Source organism: Neolamprologus multifasciatus, chromosome 14, assembly GCF_963576455.1.
Source record: "Neolamprologus multifasciatus chromosome 14, fNeoMul1.2, whole genome shotgun sequence".
Classification (NCBI taxonomy): Eukaryota; Metazoa; Chordata; class Actinopteri; order Cichliformes; family Cichlidae; genus Neolamprologus; species Neolamprologus multifasciatus.
The window spans coordinates 16,544,551-16,569,104 of record NC_140452.1 but is presented as its reverse complement, the minus strand read 5'-3'; the positions used below and the strand labels follow the sequence as shown (position 1 = coordinate 16,569,104).

The following is a 24,554-nucleotide window of genomic DNA, read 5'->3' as shown; positions in this document are numbered from 1 at the left end:
ACTGGCTGCCACTCCTGTCAGCTAAGAACAAGAAACTGATGCTAAAATTCGCACAGGCTCACAAGATAAGATTGGAGAATGATGAAGTCTGGTGAATCTCAGACCAGGTGATATTCAGATAGTAGGGTCAGAATTTGTCAAGAACACTGTGATGAAAGTGTAGATCCATCCTGCTTTGTATTAATGCTTCATGCTGCTGCCGGTGTAATGGTGTGGGGGATATTTTCTCGGCATGCTTTGGGCTTCTTAGTACCAAGCGAGCATTATTTAAACACTGCAGCCTACCTGAGTGTTGCTAACCATGTCCATCCTTTTATGATGACAGCTTACCCGTCTTCTGATGGCTGCTTCTAGCAGGATAATACATCAGGATGTAACTCAAATCATCTCAAACAGGTCACTTGAACATGACAATGAGGAACTTTAGAAATGAAATTAGTCAATATGGCTTTTTTTGTGTCTATAAAACTGACTGACATAGTAGGTAATGCAAATTATACTGACCCTCAGTCATATAAATAATATAATATAAATCATATAAATATAAATAAAATAAGAGCCCCCAGACCTGCTTAAATGACTCACAAAAACACACACACTCACACACACACACAAAAGATTATCTTTCAATCTGTACTTTTCAATTCAAAGAAACAACTGTACAGAGTCAGTAATTTGCAGTTGGTTCTGATCATTTTGTACATTATTGGTTCATTTGTTTCACCTTTTTTCCATGTCGGTAGTTTGTGTCACCCCTGTGTGTTACAGTGATCGTAGAATGGGACTCAAAGACATGCACAGTAATAGAGACTATGTCATTCATGCAACCTCTTTGTCCTGATCTGTTTGTGTGCAGGAGGTGTACATCACTTTCATCTAGGCTTGTGGCACAAATAAACAGTCACACTTCAAGACAGACTCAGACTCCAAGATTCAACATAGCAAAAGACAAGGAGCGGTTTTCCCAGTGTCACCATGGATAAATTATTTTCACGTCTGTTTTTACAGAAAATACTTCTGAGCAAATAGATTTGTACATTTCCAGGCTGCAGGTTGCAGACAGGCATACAGAGAGACAGGCAGGCTGAGGGCAGACAGACAGTGGTGCTCAGGGGCTCCTGGGAGGGGACACGCTGTGGCAGCAGATCAGCTAAAACACCAATTTATATTCAGTATTTATTATTTTCTATCTTTGGCTGGTGATAAAAATGTCACCACATTAATGAGGTGGTCAACAGCACCAAACTAAAGCGTAATATTATTCATGACGTGATGATAAAAGTGATCATTTCTAATGAGTATCCCTAAAGAACATCAATAAATTCAACCTCTTGTCCCACCTGAACATCCACTGAACTTAGCAGCCCTGATTGTCCCCGTTTGTGTCTGAGAAAATAACATTTCGCTTCAGTGTACGAGCCCTTTTAACGTCTGCGAGTTTTCTTATGACTTTCTATTCAGGCAGTGTGTTCACGAGGTCCAGTTTTTCACCGCTCCTGACGTGGAAACAGAAGCATCAGTGTTTTCCTATCAGAGGCAACATATCAGGATCAACAGTGAAACTAGTGGTGATTTTCACCCTTAAAACAATGAATTGTTGGGTCAGTAAAAGACGAGCAAATACATAATCCTCATCATTGTTACTTTGACAAACTTTCATATATTCAGTTAATCCTGTAATAAAAATATTTAAGAAATTTGAGCAAAAGCATGATGGTAGTTTTTTTGGTTGTATAGAGAATTAAGACCTAAAGTTATAACAGGGCAGTGCAGTGAAGCTAAAGAAAGAAAGAAAGAAAGGCGTGTCCAGGTTGGGTAACAAACAGACCATATAAAAGATGGACAAAGCTTTAAACCTGCATTCTTGCTGATGGCCAGCAGAGGGCGACTCCTGTGGTTATAAAAACAGGTGGAGTTGCATGGAAAATGTCCCTCAACTCGACTACTCAGTGATCTCACTTTCCCGATTAGATTATGGGCTCAATCACTATTTTTTTAAACTTTTATTCAACACAACAAGATGCCTTTTAAATTTTTTGTGAATTATGAATTATTAAAGTCACAAAGGGGGACCAATCCGAGTAAATCCAGTGTTGGTTTCACAGCGAGATCCACACCCCTTCTGTGACATCTGGTTTCAAACAACTAAAATAGCAAAGGTTGAAAATATCTTCAGGCTTCAAATCAGAACTCCACTCACTAGTAGCCAAGTCCATCTGTTATATACAGTCTATTTAATAAGTACATAGCACAGAGTGTTATGTGTCGCTAAATATTAGCTTCTGAATGAAAACAGGACTTCTTCCAGGTTTAATTTTTGCAGTAATGTCACTGAACTTATGTTTCAATATTAATTACAGTCAGTGCTGTCAAAAGAAAAATGTAGTATAACAAAAGTAGTGTTTAAAGTTTGTTTATAGATTTTTCTATAAAAGGCCGGCTCTGCCGAGAAGGTTCTAGGACCACTCGCCAAAACGACGAACTGATTATTAAGCAGTTCGTTCAGTTAAAGGTTTTAGCTCTTGCATAAATGTCCATAAGCTGTACACGAACTTTGAAGATCAAAGTGAATTTCACGCCCTTCTCAAAGCCAAACTGCATGTGACTGAACCTGAAAAGGTCACTCATAATACTTTAATCTTCTCATTTTGGTAACTTTTAACTTGTCCGGGTCTGACGTCCCTCTGCTGGATCCCCAACACCAGTGAACACCAGCCCTCAGCCCTGCAACAGGCCAGCGTCCCTAGTGCAAAGAAAAGGTTGCATAAAGTTCCATTGCTACCACGGACATCATCCTCACCATCATCGGCAACATTAATCCCTGAACACACCGCTCTACAATCCTCATAGACTTCATATTACTGCATACTACTGAGTGGTTTTGGTGTACAAGATGCAACATCTCAAAGTCTGAAGTGTCTGAATGGCATCAGAGAATCTGCACCAGTGTTTCCCTCCGCTTAAAAAAAACAGTGCGTTTCATTTTTCGGGGCTTTTTTGGCCCCTGATCGTGTAAACAGGAGGAAACACTGATCCAACATGAAACATTTTCAACATCAATGATCTACATTCATTTCCAGGCAGAAAAGAAAACACTTTCAATACATTAACAACAAACCAAAAGGTATTTTTATTTATTACTTCGTGTCTGCCGACAGAATGAGGCTGATGTGAGCACAACAGACAGACGGGCAGGGTATCGGCACACACGCCCAAACCGTCGAGCTTTCATTTGTCCCAATGTTTACCTTTCATATATTATCTAAATGTTTCTGCTCTCCAAAGTGTAAAGTTTTTTGACTTGTTATTGGTTCAGCTGTACCCTGCGCGATCTGTTTTGTGTGTATCAGCAGAAACAAATCATGGAGGTTTATTATGATGCTGGATTCACAATCAGTCAGCCAGCTGGCTCGGTGTCACTTTAAACATGAAACTCTTTTCACTCTTGGTGTGTTTGTTGTGTCTGACATGCATGCAAATGATTGCACTCATGTGGCATTCTCATGAAATAAATTACAAGTTCTAAAGACATATTTTATGAGAAACAGAAACGAGGTCTGTAGGCCAGGAGGGAATTTAAAAACCAGCAATGAAAACCTAAAATAAATAAATAAATAAATAAATAAGACCCAACACAATCAGCTGACCGATAACCATATCTTTAACAAGCCTTAAATATGAACTCTATCCTAGCAAATATAGACACGAGCTGGATTCTTGGGCTTTACTGCCTTCTTACAAATAAATGTAAATGTTTTCTTGTAAAATATTACTGAAATTATGTGAAGTCCTTCATGTTTGAGTTAAAAAATAACCTGGTCTTTAATTTAAAAAATGTAAGTATTGGAGTGATGTGTCTTTGATGAGCTGGCAGACTCTGTGACATGCAGCGGAAAGGTGAGAGAGCGGGTTAAAACCATGGGCAGACGGCGTTTTGTTAGCTGAGGTCTTGAAAACTAAAAACACCAAAAGGCTGCATTCGAAGCTCTGTGAAGCAGCTGTGCACTGACCAAAAAAATCGAATCAAAAAGAGAAAACACCTTAAAAAAGACAACCTGTTAAGCTCATTTTCAGCTCCATAGTTTCACTCTTGGACTCTAACAGCGTAGCTTTGCATGATTTACATTTATACCGAGCCCCGGTGGAGCCCTTTAGTTTATCTTCTGTCTGAAACAAGCTGTTGTAGCTCTTCTCCCTAAAAGGCCATGCTCTCTTTAGTCCTGATTTCTTTTGAATGGCTGCCGCTGGCAAACAGAAGAAGATAAACAAGCATGATCTCAATGGCTGAACACAAGCGCTTGTGTTTCCTGTTCTCCAGTGTGGCTGCAGGGATTTTTTTTAAAATTTTCTCTTGCATCATTTCCAGTTTAGAAGTCATAGTTTGATTTGTTCTAGGCCACAGGTGTGGGTTAAAATGCACCACATATCCTGAAACTGTGCACACAGCATCAGGGAGCATCAGGAGCTAATGCTCCAAGAAACTAACTTGGACCTGTGCCCTACGACTGAGGCCTTTCTATTTTATCTAGCTTTCTGTTTCACATGCAGTACAGGAGCTGCAAATAATTAATTATTAAAAATAACTATGCAAATGCATTTCAGCTGAACTTTAACAGAGAGCATCAGAAACACGAGAGCTGGAATGAGTTTTCATACAGCAGCGGCGATAATAACGCACTTTAAAAGAAGTTTAAATGCAGTCTGGCCCGCATGCATCTAACGGGGCAGGAAATTAATGCCATCATCCACCGCTGGTGGTTCACAAAGCTGCATTTACCAGATAAATGTGATGATTCTCATTTCCTGCTGTTTATGGCATTGTGGTGCGTTACCATGAAATGAAACATATACTTGTAACAAGGATGCTAAACTGCAAAGACGAGCTTCTTTAGACGAGTGATTTCTCTCCTAGAAAAGCATGCAATCTCTCACTTATGAAATATTTTGTCAGTGCCGTGTCAGCTCATTCGCTTTTTTATTAGTTGATCGCTTCAGTCATTTCCACCTGATGACTTTTAAGACTCGTTTATAACCTCTAACATTTTCAGCCTGATGGGTTTTATGTGTGCGTGCGAAGATGTAAGTCTATCTTTGTGAGCGAGGACATATTTCCAGGACCTGACTTTGAAAGACGCTCTGAAAGGTTTATTTGAAGGTTCAGAATCAGGGTTAAATTAAGGGGTGAGGGACTGTAGCATCACAAAGATAGAAGTACAAATGTGTGCATGGGATGTGTGTAGATGTGTGTTGTGAATGGGACGTATTGTATCCGGAAGACTGAGGGGACGAACGTACTGACGAGTGTGAAGCACACACCAACACAAATAACCTGAGAGCTATGGAGACCCTGGGAGCGGAGAGCAGCAGTGCGCGCACACACACACACACACACACAAACAAGATTTTGTTTTAAACTCTGTATAAAAACAAATTTGTATGTATAATAAATCAAAGAGAATATCCAGTAGTTTGATGTTGTAAGAGAATAAAAGAGTAGATGAGGCCTGTTTTCATCCCTGAAGGCCTCATTCATTAAAAACATGCAGATTTTGTGCTTATGACCAAACCACAAAAAACTGATCTAGATGGTAAAACAAGCAGATGACAATGAATGTTTCATTTTTATTAGAAATATCAAAAATAAAGATTTTTTCCTATTTTATTCATTAATTTAAGTGGACCTCTTAAACTTAAACCACCACCTGTTTAAGGCCAATGATCATACTAGGAATACGCACCTGCCCCGTGTTTAATATGAGCATTTATCTACCACTGTAAAAGTCTATATATGACAGAATATAAATAAAACTACAAGAGGTCCACTTTTAAAATCATTTTAATGAATGAGGCCCCTGGGAACAAGACTTTTTATTTCTTCTGACCACCTACTGCTCACTAGAAAATCTATAATGCTAAAATAAAATCCTACCCAAGGGAAGGGAAACTGCTCTGTATGTCCTGGGATCTTGATTTGATACATTTCTTCTTGTTTTTTGTGTGCGTAACAAAGTTCTGAAGACCGACGTCTACTCTTCTCTTCTCTTAAACAGAGTCAGCACAAACCTGGAGATCAGTGCTGACTCATCCAGGGCAAGTGCACGCATGTGTTTACAGTGCAGTTTGTTATCTAAGTAAAACTATTATAATTTCTACATGTTTTTATGGCCAGACCTCCAGACAGATGGGATACAGCGGAGAAAGTAAAAGAAGGTCTGTAAAACATTTTGGCATAATTTCATTCTGTTTGTATTTCCAAGGAGTAATAAGACGTAGTGTAGGATGTCTCGACTTACAGACAGATATATACAGTAAATAGGACACACAGACGAGAAATACATACAGACGGAGCTCGTCTCATAGAAAAAACAAACATGGAACAGCATGAGCTACGTTTTATCGCTCTACCAGCCATCAGCCTAACAGCCTTCCTGTTGACCGTGACGCGCGTCCCGTCTCTCTCTCGCGGCGACGCTGCCCGGGGCTCCGCAGCACAAAACGCCACCCTGCTCTCAGGCAGTTCTCCGAAACAGCCACCAGGGGGCGTCGGTGACTCTGTGCGTTCTCACAGAGACACAGAAAGAGAGAGAGAGAGAGAGAGAGGGGGGGAGAGCGAGAGAGGTGTCTCCTGCTCCAAATCAAATCCGTCCCGTCCATCCTATGAGTGAGCCCGGGTCAATCCTTCGATTTCCATCCAAACACGACTGCTCTGTTGACAGTGTTGGAGGCGAAGAGGAGGAGGGGGGCGTTCGCAACCAGTTTATGGCCCCGCCTCCCAGCCAGAGTTCATACTGTGAGCTTCAATCCCAGCTCCCGTCCAAGCTCATTTTTTCTTACTGGACTTTTCTGATCGTTTTGCGTCCGACTTCCCAGCCCGCTCTGACCTCTCCGACCGTTCGCCCCTCTCCCTCTCCTTCTCTTTATCCCTCTCCTTTTCCTTCTCTCTGTCCCGTTCCTTCTCCTTCTCTTTCTCAGCACGCTCGATTCGGTCACCCCGGTCCGAACGCTCGCCGCCGCGCTCTGACCTGTTGTCCACCTTGCTCCCGTCGCGGCGCGTGCCCTCGTCGGTGGATGAGGTAGTTGGTTGGGGCTGACCCCATTTGGCAATCTCCTCGTGCTCTGAAATACTGGCGGTGATATTAGTCACCCACGTTTTGAGGTCGTCCTGCGATGGGAGAGAGGGGTACACAGATGTCAGCTGCCCGGTTCAGTTGTTAACATGAATGTTTTTAAGGTTTTCGATGACGTGCAGATGCACAGTTACAGCTGCTTTCACTATTCTGAGGCGTGCTGGAAACAGAAAAAATGTCTCACCTCATCTTTTGCATGAAACAAAAACTCGCTGCCATCCTTCGTTCTGCAAAGAGAGAAGAAGAGTTAAACTCAGCCTTGGAGCAGTGGTCCCCAAACTGTGGGGTGGGCCCCATCTGTGAGGCACAGAACGACAGTGTGGATGCCCAGGGAAAATAGGAAAAGTGCGAGTCATTTGCTACTGCTGACTTTTACTTAACTAAAATTCAACTTAGATCAATTTGGAAATCCCCATGTCTGTGTAGCTTAGACTACTTTAAGTTCTTCTTTAAGATTTGGAAAGATGTTTCACCCTCACTGTATCACATGTTCTATTTTTAGATTTCTATTTTAGTAAAATATCTTTCTGTAATTATTATGAGGTGTCAGACACTTTAAGGCATTTGCCTTTTTAATTTCAGGCATGAAGTAAACAGCCTTCTGATCTCAGTCACCTTCAACCAGCTGCTTCTGAAACACGACTCTCAGCTGTGGTTTAACTACGCTTCTAACGTCTAGTTATCGTCTGTAAACAGGTTCCATCGAGGGAGCTCATCCCATCGTGAGTCCTTAGCTGACCAATCAGCATGCATTAGCAGGATGCTAACGATTCATGGCCAAAAAAAAATGGAAGAAAGTGTTGTTTCATTTCAGTTTGGAAAGATTATAAGTAGGGATGGGTATCGTTTAGGTTTTATCCGATACCGGTGCCAAACCGGTACTTTTGAAACGGTGCCGGTGCTTAAACGGTGCTCAAACCGGTGCTTAAAGAATGGAGAACACAAAATTGGTCCAAAAACCTCTCATGTTCAGCTGTTTTTTTGTAAAAAGATAACAATGTTAGCCTTTTCTGCAGCTATAGGGCATATATGGTATCACTCTTGGCTGGTAGCAGTGCTTAAACAATGGAAAAAACACAAACTTTGTCCAAAAACCTCTCATGTTTAACTGTTTTCCACTTTTTCTTTGGTCATTTTAGCCTTTTTGGCCAGGGTGAAGGGAGTATCTGCCATGAAACAAGAAGACAGCCGCATGTAGCTATGATGATGTTTGCTAGTTCACCTTACATGCATTAATTTAAAAACGTGGTTAGCCTACTCAACGTAAAGTATACACGAACAACATTAAGCTACTCAAGCAGAGAAGAACGGCTGCTGCTGCCATCATCATCCGTCATCATTTCTGCTACACTAGCAGGGCTAGGGGCCAGGACTCTCCTCTTCGGGTTTTTGGGGGATGTTGCTAACTCCGGGTCCAATAACAGGCACCACACCCGCAGTAGATGTGCACGGTGTGAGGTCTCGCAGCAAGCTATCAAATACGGCGCATTTCTCGGCTTTAAAAAAAAAACGCTATGCGTCGCCAGGTGTTTCATCGGATTTGAGGTGTTACTTCCTTTGACAGTATCACAGTATCAGCTTAAAGCACTTGTTGCAGGCTGCTGAGTTTGCATCTTTTGCTGTGAAGTACAGCCAGACTTTTGACCGCTTCGCCTTGGGCATTTTTAATCTGTAGCTCTGCTCTAAAAAACGTATGTACCTGGACCCGCCTACTATCCTCGTAAAATGATTGGCTAGAATTCAAAGTGTGTGACATCTCAGGAAAAAAAAGCACCGAAATAAAGCACCGAAATGTGCGCTGCTTTTCGGTCTGGTTACTACCGTACCCATCCCTAATTATAAGTGTCATATTTTTGAAAACTAAAAGAAAATGTGACCTTTTTTGTCTAGAAGCAGGTTTTTAGCTATTGGAATACCAGAATTATGTACAATGGGTTTACTAGATCAAATCTGGGTTTGTCGTTATGACCAAATAAATTACTCAAACTATTTGTTTTTACAATGTGCCCAGGCCCTAAAGAGTGAAAACACACTAACGACTTTAGCTTCATCCGGGTTAGCATGAAAGTGCCTGCCTGCAGTACATGTGAGTGCGAAAACAGCCGATTACTTGAGCGTGAAGACGTTCTTCTTCTTCTTGTAGCCATTGGTGACGTCGCAGTGGCAGTGGGAGAGGTTGAGCAGCGGCTCGTTGTTGTAGGGCGTCGTGGTGTTCTTGGCGTCCTTGTAGAAACCCAGCTCCCCTTTATTCAGCACGCAGTACAGGTTGACCCATGATCTGCTGTGGTGGGGGGAGGCGGGAGAGGAAGGGAAGGGAAGAAGAGGAGGGAAAGGTGGGAGGAAAAGAGGAGCATGGGGAGGGAGGTTGGGTGGAGGGGTGGGGGAGGACAGGAGGAGTCAGGAAGAGCTGCAGAATCACAGTCGCTACACTAACACCTCACTCACCTGACCAGAGCAGACAGGTAGGTAGGCGGGATGAAGCAGCCCCAAGAAGGGAAGAGGAAACACACTGCTGAACAAACACAGACGGACGGACAGACAGACGGAGGAGGTGGGGGGATGGAGGGATGGGGAGGAAGGCTACGTACAGCTTGTGTGCACCTGTGTGCGAGGCTTACATATGACTTACCTTGGAGGAGACAAGAGGGGCAGCCAGCAGCACCGAGGAAGAGAGGAGAAAAGAGGCAGAGGAGTTTGGTTAAAATGCCATTTTGGCAACAACGCGGCTTAAAATCCAGACATGCTCGTTTTCCCTCTGTGAGCGTGTTTACATGCACACAGCATTCCAGTTAATAGCTGACATCGGCAGTACTGTGCACAAGTTTCAGGAACTTGTTTATATTTTTATCTTCAGTCGCCCAGACACACAGTCAGAGTCCTTAAGGGCAACTTTCAGCCACAGGAAGAACAAAGAGTTCTGCAGCAGATGGTGTGGCCCTCACATGAAGCCAGTGTGAGATTACATAAAGAGACAGCCAGGCTCCACAGATGATCTGTGGCAAATCTCCACAGACTTTAAAAAGAAGTTTAATTTTTGTTTACTTCACTTTCTATTATTTTATTTTAAACATTCTCCTTTTACTTTTAGCAGCTAAAACATTTGCACAGTACTGCCAGTATTATTCAGAGCAAGTTTCCGTGTGCAGCTTAATATCCTGATTTCAAACTCAACAGTAGATACACGGGTAAAAAAAACCAATGGTGCAAGTGATAAGTGATGTCTGAACTGCTCACAACACCTATTAAAAGTTCATTCTTGAAATGTTTTTCTATTGTTGGCTCTGTGTGATGGCGGGGAGTGCAGATATCCCCGACGTGGTCATCTCTAACCACATCCAGAGGCCTTCAAGCCTTCTGCCTTCAAGGCAGAAGAAAAATGGCTTGAAGGAGCGGTAAACTAAAGAAAAAATAAGGAAGAGCCAAAACTGTTGGGAAGAGTTGGAAATGAGCGCAACAGGTTCCCTTGAGCTAAAAAAATGTTTCTTAAATCTCTGTTCCTTGGTGTGGGGTTTTTAATGTATTTTCCTAGTTTACAGTAGCAGATATTACTTTTCTCTTCCTGTACATTATGCACAGGACACCTCGGGAAGAAGTTTAAACTTTTTCAGAAGAAATTTGACATGTGAATGCGCTCACAGCTGTAACCTCAATTTAATGCGAAGCATAGATGTGGAAGTTTGTCGTCTACTTTCATACACCTTTCACAGGCACCATACCCTAATAAGGTACCAGAATATTAATGTGCACATCAACTTACTTAGTGTCTCATCGCGTAGAGATGTAACAGAGACAGGTTGAATCTCAGTCCTTCCCTAAATGCATCCTCGCTTTCTTTCTCGGCATCAACCGCTAACAACGAGGAGCACTTTGGAGATTCACACTTGTCCGGATTTAAGCCATTCGACATTGTGCTTTACCTTGCCATGTACATAACAGGGCATGTACATACGACACACTCATCCATTGCCTTGAGTAGGTGCGTGAGCGGGACTCATCCACAGCTGGGAGGGGATGAGCTTTTAGCTGTGCAAGGTCAGCCCAGCCCTCAGGGGGCAGTGCAGAGAGACTTTCTTGCTGGTGTCTCTCTGGAAGAAGCAGGGTGGTCATCAGTGGAGGGCAGGCTGTGTGCATAAGTGTGTGTGTTTGACCAGCAGCTCCATCCCACAGCATTCCTCAGCCAGTCAGTCAGTCTCCTGTGTTTTATTCTGTGGGCTCGCGTTAGATCAGGAGGCATCGTAAGCGTCATGCATGAAGTTTTCACATGCGGTGGGAATCCTGCAGGCCTCTGATCTAATAAAGTGCTCTAATTACATCCTAACAATCAGCACTGACAGACATAATATATTCAGAGGCTGACATAAGATTTACATTAGTGAATCCTTTTCCTGCTTCATGTACTCATCACTGATTTTCTTACTCTTCAGTACAAATTAACAACTGCAGGACTGGGCAATATCTCAGTATCTGCTATGAAAGAAGACCTTTATAGCAGAAAAGTGCAGTAAGCCTTCAGGTCCTTCACTACATGTACAGACTTATCAGTATAAAATGCATTTACAAACCATGTCGGACATGGTCATCAGCAAAATGCAAAAGAGCCAAAGTTAGTTTGTATGGTATATTCAGCATGTACCGCCGTTACGTATTTAAAATACAAAATATGAGTAACTGTATTCCGTTACAGTTACCGTTTTATAAAAAGGTGGTATTTAGAATACAGTTACTTTGTTGAAATAAAGAAATTACACAGCGGTCTTTTCCTGTTTCATATGTTCGGCTATACCCTCTCTATTTCTGGTAATTCCACGCTGGCAGAAACCCAAACAAAACACGCATTAAGAGGCTCTAATGTCTGTGTCTCAATCCTGCGGCCCATGTCACCTCTACTTGAGGCCCGCATAATGACGTGAAGAAATATTTTAAAAAATTATTGTTCAAAAAATGATTTCATATGAAAGCAATAGGCAGAGTGTTACAGGCATAGCCCTAAAGAATGTAGCCTCATGGGCAGTGTAGCCCAGTTGTAAGTAAGCTGTTAAGACTCGACTGTACACTGTGTTCGTGTTTTCCTCTGAAGCAATAAGTTCCGTTGCAGCAGCCTTTCAACACCTCTGTCTGTCTCTCGCTAGCAAAGTTGACTCAGACAACAAAGTAAAGCTAGTTTTCGGCTACGAGCCCGACACGGAACCCGACGTATTAGCCAGAGGTCCCTTTACTACGGTTCGGAACCGCGGACCTGTTTTATATACACGCAGAATAGTTTTAATATGAGATCGCTGCTAAAAGTGCAGCCTTACCCAACGTCCACCCAACTGTTACTCATTTAAATTAAGATTGAAACATCTAGTTAGTATTGGTATGGCGAGTAACCTGCAGTAATAGTAATAAATCACACAGCAATAGTACATCCATGTAGTTGTAAAAAGTATGATAATATATTTAGTATTCAGACTCTCATTGAGTAACGTAACGGAATACGTTACAAAATACATTTTGGGGCATGTATTCTGTAACCTGTAGTGTTGCTGCAGCTAATGGGGATCTTACACTAAGCTATACCTGCCTTCAGACAGATGTTTCCAGCAAGGAACTACTACTCTTTACCCAGCTGCAATGACCAAAACAGTTATTTACCTTGCAAAACATCTACTGCTACCTAAATTAATTTGTTAGTGTAGCTGTGTGATTATTCTAAAGCTGTAGCTCAGTTTGGCCTTAAACTCAAAAAGGTAAAAACCTGTTTTTTAGGTTCTGAAAAGAACATTTTATTGCATGAACTAAGAAGCTTTGATTTTTCTCACATTTTTAACCTCTAGTTAAATAACTCCTTCAGTTTTTATTTGATTTTATTTAGTTATTATTCATTGTTTGGCAACGCTAACATGACTTCTCCTCGCGGCAGGAAAACCTTAGGAGCAAGCAGAGGTTGCATGAGCGTGCTGACAGGTTAAAAACTCGATATATCGCCCAGCCCTAAACAGCTGTAATCTCCCACTGCCAGGCACAGGCAACACCACAAACTGTGACTACCTCCTTCTTTCCACCACATACAAACACAAGACAGTCTAGAACTTTTTTGTGTCACAGAAAAAGCTAGAAATTCAAACTTCATCTCAATAAAAATATAAAAAGGTAAGCTTTTGCTTTCCTGAGAAACTCCAAAGCTCTTCTGAGTATTTTCATGTTGAACACACGATGGAATCAACCTGTGAGCCTGTGTGTGTCATGCATCTGTTCAACATGTCCGTGTGTTAGCCTGTTAGCTCAACATGCTAAAGTCATGCCTCTGTCACTCCTGTTGAATTATTAAATGGAGGAAGCAGCAGTGTCATGAGAAAGTGGTACTTAGAGGGCTGGAAATGCTTTGTTCAAACTAATATTTAAGAATAAGTCGATGAAACAATAATTTTTTCTGCACCTCAATAACCCCTGTGGAACATAAATAGCTTTTAATTGATTAACTGGAATCCCTAAAGTTTGATACTCATGACATCACTGTCCATCCTCCTTCTGTATAACTCCTATCAGGTATCAGGTATCATTATGACCCTGAACACCCACCTATTGGTGCTCTTCTTCAGGCTCTCAATGTCCAGCTTGCGGAAAAGGAAGCCCTCGTGGTGTGCCGTATGTGTGGGCGGTTGGGGGACGATCGGGCTGCTCTGGGCTGGTGCAGATCTGGACCGCCGCGTCGTTTCCCCGGGCTCTTTGGGTCGTGGCCGGCGTCGTGGTTTGGGTCTGTCCCGAGCTCGAGGGCGGTCGGGACGGGAAGACTTTTCTGGTATCCCATTAGACAGTCGGGGCACCTCACCGCGGGCCTAAGGGTCGGGGAGAGGCGATGAATTTGATTTATGGCTCAAAAGTGAAAAACTATTACTTATCCCAGTTTTCTCTTTTTAGGAAGTTTAGCCAAAACTTAGAATTAACCCCTAAATGCCCCCAAATATCACACTTTATTTATATAGACTAAACCCAGACCTGCGCTGCTTCTCTTTCTTGTAGCTGCTCTACGATCTCTGCCATGGTGGACCTCTTGTCTCTGTGGAAAAATACCTACTGTTCACATCACAATGGATTCAACTCAAAAAACTGACTACAATAACATTTACATCCACATCCAGATTAAAATGGACTGCAGTACTCTCAAAGTCTCACCCTCCTGCTGAGCGTCTGTCCGATTGCTCCTTCCCTGTGTCGTGCTCACTGGATTCCTGTCTCTCCAGCCGGTGCCTGTCCCTCTCTCTCCGCCGGCCCTCGTGGCCCCCGTGACCTTCTTGTTCGCTGGAAGTTTGCCTCTCCAACGTCCGTCTCTCCCGCCTCTCAGCCTGTTCCCTCCACACCTCTTGAGGCAGCTCATCCCTGCGCGCCTGGATGAGCTGCTCGCTGGACAGCTGCCGTTCTATCCTGTGGTGATAAGTGTGTGCCTGGCCCTGAGGCTCAGCGTGGCCCAAAGGGTCAGTCCTGGATCCTCGAGGCCCTCTGGTGGGCTCGCTGTGCAGACGCTCCCGGCTCGGCTCCTGAAGCACCACCTCGGCCATCACTGCTACCTCTGCTCTCTCTGTCCCCATCATCATATCTCTCTCCCTCCCCCGCTCTCTTGCCTTCTCCAGCCGGCTGGCCACAATCAGAGGCGTCACAGCATCATCTAAGTGTTTGATTTTGGGTTGCCGGAGATACGGGGAGGATTTTGCCTCAATTTCCCTCGCCGCTTGTGCCGGATGCAGGTGACTCATCACCTTTGCCGTCTGTTCCCTTGCTGTGCTGGCACTTTCTCGTGCCTGGTTGGCTGACACTAGCATCGCTGCTGTGGCTATAGATGCAATCGAGGATGCAGCCGGGCGGCCTAGACCTGCAGCCACACCCACTACGCTTCCATCCCGGACATCCAGAGTGTTTCGGTAGCTGGAGCCGTTCATCACAGGGGTGTAGTTGGCGACTGTTGATCCCAGGCGCCGAGCTGCAGATGATGGAGAAGGTGTTGGGGTGGCCGGCGAGGGAGATGGAGGAGAGCTGGCTTCGTTCTGTTCATATATAGTCTGCCTCATGACGGGGGAGACTGGGAGGCGGGGGAGAGTGGGTGGACTATGTGAGGCATCTTGGGGATCCAGGAAGACTTTACGACCCAGGAGGGGAGTTGGGGGCAGTTTACTTTGCTCTGCTTTTAGCTTTTCTACCTGCAGAAAGAAAACAGAACCAGAGATGAAATTACCAAGTCTTCATCAACAATTTGAGTATGTTTGGAACGTGCTACTGATTTTGTCTAAACTGAGGACATATTTGCACAGTGAGGATGATGATAATACCGTGGTGAGCCGCCGCAGTGAGCTGAATCGCTCTTCCCAGGTGGCAGCTGCTTTGCGGAAGGCTTCATGTCGACGAATCAGCTGTTCCACCTCATCTACGCTCCCTCCAAGCTCGTTGCTGTTGATAAACGGCTCCTGAGCAGTCAGCCATGCCTCTGCCACCACCGCCTCCTGGGCAAACTGGTGAACCTCCAACACTGCAAACAGGACAAATAAGAACATTAAAAGAAGAGAGAAAGCATCTTAATTTACTTCTAAATGGCAGATTCCTGCACATCCCTGTCTTTTTTACTTTTTAAGCCATTGCATCCACTCACATTGCTGCAGGACTTCCCAGTGCTTGTCCCACTTCTCAGACAGTTCACGCTCCTTAGCGATCACTTTGTCCAACTTCTCTTTGATCTGAGAATAAAGATATCACAATTACATCATAGGTCTGTTTAGCTCTAGGGATGCTCAGAAACAATTGAAATATTATAAGGAATCGATTCCTTCTCACACATAAAATATAAAACCTTATGTTTCTTAACATGGATCTCTAAAGTTTTCTGTCATGCATATACTGTCACATGGGTGCAGTGAGATCATTAAGAGGAAAAGCTCAGGCTTCATTTGGTTTTCCACACTTAGTTTCATTGTATAGCAGGCACATCCTTGCTGGTCAAACCTTCTGTTTGTAAAAGGCAGCCAATTAGAACAATTTTTCCTTAAAGGGGGAGGAGCTATAACAGAGATACAGGATGAATTGAGAAGCTGCACCAAGCCCCAGCACGAAAAACAAGGGTGATTTTAGTGAATCATGTAAAGCCCCTCTAGTAGAGCCTAAAGCTAGCAATATGACTCTGCAGAGGAGGCTAATCGACTTGTGAGCCCACTCAACCAGAGTCTTCAAAGTTATAAACAAACTGAGGTTTAGATATCCGTGTTTAAATTGGACTTAAAGTGACAGTCTTTATCATGTTTACTCATCTCACCTCTTCAGCTGCAGGGTTTCTAGCCGCCAGCAGGGTTTTTCCCATTTCAATACACTCCAGGATGGTCTGACTGCGAGCCTCTACTTCACTCTTAAGACTCTGGTGATAATTCATCAGCACCTCTACTGAGGACACGTCCCTGCAGGAACCACACAGAACCTGAACTCACTGAAGACTTTCACCATGCCCACGAATGCTGACTATCACATGTTATTATAATGAACCATAAAAAGCAAAAGGATATTTCATATGTACATTTTTTTAAAAGAAAATAAACGAGTTTGATCTTAAACAGTGCATGTGGTGAACAGATATTGAGGCTGCTATGCAGGGTGCCATTTGCATATGTAGAAGGTATTGTAGATACCTGGGCTTCTCTCCTGTCCCTATCTGACAGATGATCGAGTCCATCCACATGATCTGATCTCGGACCATGCCGAAGAACCTCAGCTTGTCCGTCTCTGTGGTGATCTGCACCCGACACTCTTCGCAGGACGTTAGCAGCTCTTTCCAGCACTGCATCACTTCGTGCTCACGGCACGCGATGGCTTCGGCCTTCTCGCCAGCGTACACCGTCCTCAGCTGGGCTGCGCTCTCTTGCAGCTGACGCACCTGGCAGAGCGTGTAGGGAAGCTTTAGTAAACAGCTCAACTGAACAGAGAAGAAACAGAATCGAAAAAAGGAAAGAGAGAGTTTGTTTTCCGAGTGACGCACGAAACACAGCTGCCAAGACAGCTGTGTTTCGTCAGGGCCAAGTGGTACAGGCTCTGTCACCTGAGTAGGCACAGAACATCTGTGCTTTTGCATCTTTCTTGAGTAAAATGTAGCACTGTTCCTGCTGCCCAGGTGCACGACAGAGACTAGATCAAGCTAAATTAAATGCAGAGTAAGAAGATGGTGTTGCCATGAAAATGGCAGACTCACAAAGAACCAAAAACTTTACTATCCAATGAAATAGATTTTATGTCAATTTGATTTAATTGAAACAAATTCACATAATTTAGTTCAGTTTTTTTTATTGGTTATAAAAATGCATTAAAGTCTATAATTTCTGGATTCAGTTTCTGATATACTGATATTCTTTACTTTTTAAATCCACATGGGGGCACTGCACCAATTAGGATTACTCAGTTAGCCAGGTAACTTCTAAAATAGCATGCAAAAAATGATTTACACTTTTGTAATCAATATTAATAGTCAATGCTAATGATTAATTTTTTTTTTTTCAAATTCCAGATGTTATTCCTTTCACATTTAAACTGCTTGCAGTCAGTAGCACAACTGCCTGTTAGCTACTGTCACGGGCTGCCGGAGCAGACCATGTGGAGAGAGTAGAGGACCCAATTGCAGACAGAGGCGAGGAGACAAAATCTGGACATAACTAAAAGCAAGCCTTTATTTAGGGCTGAAAACTTACGAAAATACAACAAGGCTAAAGTGAGGAAAAACTTGAACATAACCTGGGAACACTAACTCTCACTGTGACTTTATACTATGACGAGACAAGATAACAACTATGACTTGACTGGGAAACTTTGACAACGGGTAGAGAAGGTAACACAGACGATGCGACAATGAACAAAGGGAGACAGAGGACTTTAATACACACATGAGGTGATGAGGGGAAGAGGAGACACATGAAGACACAGTTGACTAGAATGAGACATAATGACAAAGGGGAGAGTAAAACTAAACGTAAGGAACCAAGAACACAAGACTCTTTCAAAATAAAACAGGAAACGTGGACATGACATGAGCAACATGAAAACACACAGACAGAAAATACATGACACAGAAAACTGGGACAGACTCATAATAAGGCAACGTAAAAGGACCTAAACTATACTGCAACTCAAGACAATAACAAGACTTAACAGAATTTTATGAACAGAGCACAATGTAAACATAAGAAAACAATACAAAAATAAGACAAAACGCTGGTTCAGAGACCCAGCCCCTCACAGCTACTCGCCATATTGCATCTGTTATGGAATTACAAATAAAGAAAATCACTAAATAAGTTTCTATAAAGATTCCTGCAGACCAAATATAGATAATATCAATCTTCTTCCTTTAAGTCTCCTTTAATTTTTCCTTAAATGAAGATTAGAGGAGGTTCTGCTTATCGATGTGCAGCTGTACCTGTGTGACAAGCAACTGAATGTCCTGCTCGAAGGTGTGCAGGAGTCTCTGCAGGGTGCTGGTGTTGGAAGTGCTGCCCTGCCGAGCCCGAACCTCTGGCAACCTTCGATGTTTGTCATCAATCTGGGCTAAAACCTGAAAAAAGGCAGTGTAGAAATTTTGCCTGTTTGTAGGGAAAAATAGGATAAATATAGAGAATAAATGTGTTGCAGCTTTGGGGAAAGTGTAACCAGAGACTTTATGTACCTACCATGACACCTCCAACTTGTTTTAGATTCATCCGAGTCAGAAATCACAACATTTGGATGAGAGCATGGCATGCTGAGAAATGCTAAAATTCTGCACACATAACACCTTTTGCAAGGCTGAAACAGTGATTATGTTGCTTAAATAAAAAGGGCAGAAATGCTCTATCGGCACCTGATTTACATTTTTCCTATTTTCTTAGATTTTTCAAGCTGTTTTCATCACAAAGGCCAATGTACACTGTGGTGACCCGACATAAAAGAAGATAAAAGTGTGAAATTAAATTAAATGGATCTGCTCTTTATCATATCCTGCATTATATGTATATGTGTGTGTCCTTTCGTTTAATTTGTGGCCCGTCTCGGCTTTGCTCCTCTTACCTCTCTGCAGTCGAAGAAGAACTTGTGCAGCTGGTGTGAAGCAGCGAGCATCTGACCGCGGGTCTCCATGAGCTCCAGCAGGTCGGCCCAGGCTTCATTCACTCCGTCCTTCCATTCGGCGATGGTGGCTGCTTCTGAGTGGCCGTAGTCGATGAGCTCATCCACCATCTGATTGACGGCTGTCACTCGCTCCTGGCCCACGCTGCCCGTTTCTGACGCAAACTCTGTAAACTTCTCCTGTAGGACCTGGAAGTGTGGCAGGTTCTTTATTGTTATTCACCAAACAATCGTTATTCTTTGTATGTTTTATTTACTGCAGCAAATCGATCTGCTAATTTTAATGTATTCATTCATTCAGTATTCATTCAAGTCCTATTAAAGAACATAATTAGACATTACAATCAAATGAGATTTGAGATTTTACTTGTAATATTTAAATTTCAGGTAATAAAATCTGTTACCTGAATCTATTATTCATGTGCAGATGCCATCTGTCGACACACTTACTGTGACATGCTCATAGTCTTGACCCAGTTCAGGCGAGCTGGCGACCACCTCCCTCTGAGCGATCCACTGCTCCAACTCATCCACCTCCCTGTTGAGCTGGTACAGCCAGTACTGCTGCTCCAGACGGCTCTTCCTCTCCTCCACCAGGTCCTTCAGAGACACGTACAAACGGTCTATCTGTGACTGACGCTTGCTGATCTGTTCGCTGTGGAAGAGAGGAGGAAGAGTGTAAGGTAAGGCACAAAAAAAAAAAAAAGCCTGGAGGAGTGTAGCAGTAACTGCTCCCCCCTCCCCCAGCTCGAGAGACAGACATCCCTTCTACTTTCAGGATTAGGATTTAAACTTTCCTTTCGGATTATTTATGGATCAGGATCTCGCCATCAGTTAGTGCTTCCCCACTCTCCTCTTTTTCTTTCACCATGTGGTTTTATTCCATTACTGCAAGTCATTAACGTCTACTTTCTGCTGATTGTGTTCTGTCTTTTCTCTGCTTTCCTCTGACACCTCCACACAGTGGCAGCAGACGACTGCCCCCGAGCCCAAGCCTCCTCCTTCCTGTTATAACAGAAATCTTTCTCCTCTTCATCAGAGACTATCGTTTTAAGGTTGGTTTTCTTTCTCAAGTTTCTTTACCTCATAACACAAAGCTCTTGTTGTGAAATACTGCTATAAAAATACAACTGAAGTGAATGATGAAAAACCCTTTATAATCCAGAGATTCGGTGCTTTTCTGTATTTAAGATGTCGTGACAGAAATTTCTGTCAGATTTTGTGCACGTGTTTAACAGCTCACCAGTCTGGATGTCCCATCTCCAGCAGCTGCCGACACTGCTGTGAAAGCAGGCCGATGGTCTCAGCGTAGTCTTCGATGGTCTGTTCTAGGACCAAATGCTTCTTCAGCAGCTGCAGCGTGCTCTGCTCATCCTGGCAGGAGGAGGAAGCGACACACGAGAAATGACACTTTAATTGCAGTATACACACACAGAATAAAACTGCATGTAAAAAATCCTGCTCACATTAGGGTCCAACAAACACAGTATCACATATTCATATGACAATCGCATATTCTGCAGAGAACTGTGCGTGTAAGACGGCTCCTGTGATTTTAAAGAGTTTTTTTTTTTTTTACTTCAATAATAAATATTTCAGACAAATCATTTTACCTTTCCCTTCTCCTCATTCATCATGTGCAACTCCTGCTCACTCAGCCAGGCCTCGACCTCGGCTGTATCGAAGTAGTACTGCTGGGCCTGGTACATGGCATCCAGGACCAGCTGCCTCCTCTCAGTCTCGGCCCAAAGCAGAGCCCATAGCTGGGACAGCTGGTCGTGACCTGCCCTGATGCAGTCTGCCTCAGGGCTGCGTATGGAGCCAATGATCCCCGCCCTCTCCAGAACATCATCAATTCTGCTCCTGTGGCTCTGCAGCTCCCTCTGAAGATTCTACAGCAGAGGCAGAAAGAGCTATTTAGATGTTGAGAGTGTAAATGGATGGATCAGAACTCAGAGGCTGGACATTATCTTTATCACAAGTCATCAGTTATTTAGTGACTTGAGTTCTGAGTTTAAAGCCTTAGCATGCAGGGGGTCTATCGTGAAGAGGAACGGGACCTCTGTTAAGGTTTCAGGCCAAGGCTGCAGTTTAATTAGCGGCTATTCAGGTTTTCTTACCTGGTTCTTCTTCATTAGCTGCTGGACAGCCTGCAGAGTAGAGCCATGCTCCTGAGACATGGCCATCGGGAGGCGTTCCTGGACCCACAACTTCAACCGCAATGGTATGAGGAAAAGAAATGAATGTTTGTACATGTATGAATATGTGAACATGCATGTCCACACCTCATGTATAGATTAAAGAGAAGCCTGGTATATTTCACCTCAATTACAAATAGATAAAAAAGTAACAATAACAAAATTACAACATGCAATAACACGACTCCTGTGTTTTGTGTAGTGAGTGTGAATCTGGTTGTGTTGTCAGCTCACAATCTCATCCTCCAGGTCTCGCCCAACTTGATGAACTTCCTTGGATGCCAGCAGGATGCGTCGCCTCTCCTTCAGCGGCTCGATCAAACGCACCATCCTGGCCTCCACGGCGGCCTGTCGCTCTGCAACCGTCTCCTTGACCTGCGTCTGCTGCGGGATGGAGGATGCCTGCACCTGAAGCTGCCCTACCTCCTGATACCATTCCTCCATCTGGGTCTCCAGGGTCTGAGGAGGAGGAAGAGGAGAGGGTGAGTGTAGTTACCGGGCAGAAGAATGTAACTGAGGCAGGAGAGAGGAGACAAGAGAAACTGGATGGAAGAAACATGTCATCATGTGAGAGAAGATAAAAATGACATGAGTGAGATGAAGAGTGCAGCAGAAAACAGAAAGTTTACATGATTTTAGTTTTTTTCACTTTAATGTAGTTGTTTTATTCCCTGCAATACTGATTTTATTTAACTTTTTAACTTACCATGTCTATAAAACATTTTTTAAAAGAATGAAATTAAGTAGATTTATATGTATTAAGCAACAGATGGATAAGATGAGACTGAGGATAACCCAAAACAGCACAAGAACAGGTGGTTAACAGACATGAAGTGTATTGAAGGTTACTGTACCCCTTGCCAGGATGGATGCTGGGTAGTGGAGTTATGATGATGTGGTAAAGCAGTGCTAATGGCGGCCTGTTAAAGGAAGCTGTAAGCGGCATGCTGTGGGAGAGGAGAGTGAGAGATGTCTGGTGAAATGATGAAGCAATGAACGGATGAATCTGTGCGTCAGCCCGGGTCGAACCTGCTGTATAAACGAGTTCCCGCCTTGCCCAAACCACCACAGCTGGAGGGCAAATTGAGAGTTACATCCCAAGATCACACATTTACTGGCAGATGTAATGCAAGTGTGCCCAAAATTGGATTCTTTTATTGAGGTGACAGACCAAAAAAAGAAAGAAATGCATATTCATCAAACTAGTAACCCAGCTGTTTAAGAAGCTCAGGCTCCAGACTTTTCTAAACGCTCAGTTTTCTTTCACTCTTGGTTTTGTATGAGAGGGAATATCTCTAATATGGTTAACAGGTTGCTGCACCCATTTGCAGTTCCTTTCCTAAAGGGAGGGGAAAGGAGCTACAACAGTTTTTCTTCAGTGAGTAGATGAACAGAGGAACTTCACCCAGGCCCAGTGTAAGATAAAGGAGGACACATGCAAAGCTTTAATCTCGATCTGATGAACGTTCACCAATTTGTTCTCTATGCAAACTGTCATGCATGCAACAGGCATTTCTTTTTTACTAGATCTATCGACGAGTCCACAAATGCAAATAAAAAAATGAGTCCAGTGTTGTAACACAGACCCGTAAACTGTCTGACTTGCACAAATCTATTTATTTGCAATGCTTTTGCGATGTTCCAAATATCACCTGGGTCCTGGTTCATTGACCAAGCGTTTTGGTTTCTTGGGTTTTGTTTATTATTAATGATCCTCGTGGTGATGCTTAGGTTGTTTATTTATTTTTTTGCCCTGTGTTCCACTGGTCGGGTCGTCTCTATTGGTTATCATGCCTGTGCTCGACCTGTTTTATTTTGGTAGTCTCTTGTTCCCAGCATTAAGCTCTAATAAACACTGATCATGATGGTGTGTCTCCACTCCACAAAGGTGTCTCCACTTTGGCCAAATCACCCTTCAGTGTATTGTATTGTATTCTATGTATCGTATTATGTACTGTGTACTGTTTTAGTCTCCTCTTGTGCTTTGTCGAGTGGTCCCTCATTGCTGTACCCTTGTTCCATGTTCCTGAACTTCTAATATTCCTGAAATTCTAATGTTTTCTGGACATTTATATCCTGCTCTTTATTTTGGATTCTTCTGGACTTTAGCTTTTACATCAACAGCATTAAAAGCTGATGGTTTCTCTGTCCTGCAACTCACTTCTCACACAGCGACACATGACCAGAGTAATTTCACTTTCTTCATGGTAAACCACGTGTGGATGTCTGCTGCAACACTGGATCTGTTTGCCTTTCTGAAGCAAACAGCTACAGTGATACTAGTACTAATAAACGTAACAGGGGTCAACTGAACATTGAAACTTACTAAAGTTAGAGTATATTGTGCTTACAAATAAATAAGCACTAGCTGCATCCACTCACAGATGCCATGTTTAAGAATAAGCAGAGATTACTATTTTTACTCAATAAAACATCACAGTTTTCCCACTACAGAGGGCTTATCTCTCACTCTGACAGAATTATACATGAACCAGATGTCTAGTGTTTAAAATGAAGATAAATGAAGATAAATTATTACCTTAATGCTAGTGTGTGCCATAAGTAAATTATAACAAAATAACCAAATACGCGACAAACACAGATTGAGTCCAATAAGTCACAAACAATCAGCCTTTAACCAGGCAGAACAACCAGCATGATACTGGCAACTATATGTGAACATATTAAAAACTTGTCACCGTCTGTAATTGTAAAATGATCTTGGGATGAGACTTGTGTTAAAGCTCACCTGGTTTGCACGAACACTGACGGTTGTGTCCAAAAACCATCAGTGCAAATTAAAGATTAATGCTGGCGCGAACTTATGAGAAGCTGACTTTGCTGAAATGAGATGGAAAGCAAACAGAAAGCTGTGCAGGTGCAGCAAGAAATGTTGCTGTTAGTCATTTTCAAACATGAGGTTTTGTTTGAATATTAATGAGCTGAGGCCATCTCTGTGTAGCGACAACAACGTAAACAGTAATTCACTCTGAGATGGTTCAACATGCAAGGAAGCAAAGATGCAGAATTACGTTAACAGTTTAGGGCAAAACTGGGCTAAAACTACGGAAAAACTAAGAAAAAACCCACAAACTCCCTCAAAAAATCCACCCAAGAATACAGTTAT

General features: G+C 43.0%; 1 protein-coding gene across 2 annotated transcripts in view; it reads right to left on the bottom strand.

Annotated features, from left to right (window-relative positions):
- Positions 1–619: 619 nt before the first annotated feature.
- The window catches only part of sptbn4b (spectrin, beta, non-erythrocytic 4b), a 103,615-nt gene continuing 79,680 nt past the window's right edge, over positions 620–24,554 (bottom strand). The window contains exons 27-43 of one of the 2 annotated variants that reach the window (XM_085183866.1): positions 21,662–21,886; positions 21,350–21,439; positions 20,843–21,121; positions 20,473–20,603; positions 19,680–19,884; positions 19,173–19,418; positions 18,547–18,681; positions 16,772–17,016; positions 16,405–16,543; positions 15,748–15,832; positions 15,431–15,627; positions 14,283–15,301; positions 14,106–14,166; positions 13,689–13,945; positions 9,238–9,408; positions 7,312–7,354; positions 620–7,162 (exon numbers count right to left, since the gene is read on the bottom strand). In XM_085183866.1, the coding sequence (XP_085039992.1) occupies positions 6,821–7,162; positions 7,312–7,354; positions 9,238–9,408; positions 13,689–13,945; positions 14,106–14,166; positions 14,283–15,301; positions 15,431–15,627; positions 15,748–15,832; positions 16,405–16,543; positions 16,772–17,016; positions 18,547–18,681; positions 19,173–19,418; positions 19,680–19,884; positions 20,473–20,603; positions 20,843–21,121; positions 21,350–21,439; positions 21,662–21,886 (3,870 nt within the window). In that variant the 3' untranslated portion in view covers positions 620–6,820. The remainder of the gene's footprint in view (positions 7,163–7,311; positions 7,355–9,237; positions 9,409–13,688; positions 13,946–14,105; positions 14,167–14,282; positions 15,302–15,430; positions 15,628–15,747; positions 15,833–16,404; positions 16,544–16,771; positions 17,017–18,546; positions 18,682–19,172; positions 19,419–19,679; positions 19,885–20,472; positions 20,604–20,842; positions 21,122–21,349; positions 21,440–21,661; positions 21,887–24,554) is intronic. The other variant, XM_085183865.1, reaches the window with a different exon arrangement.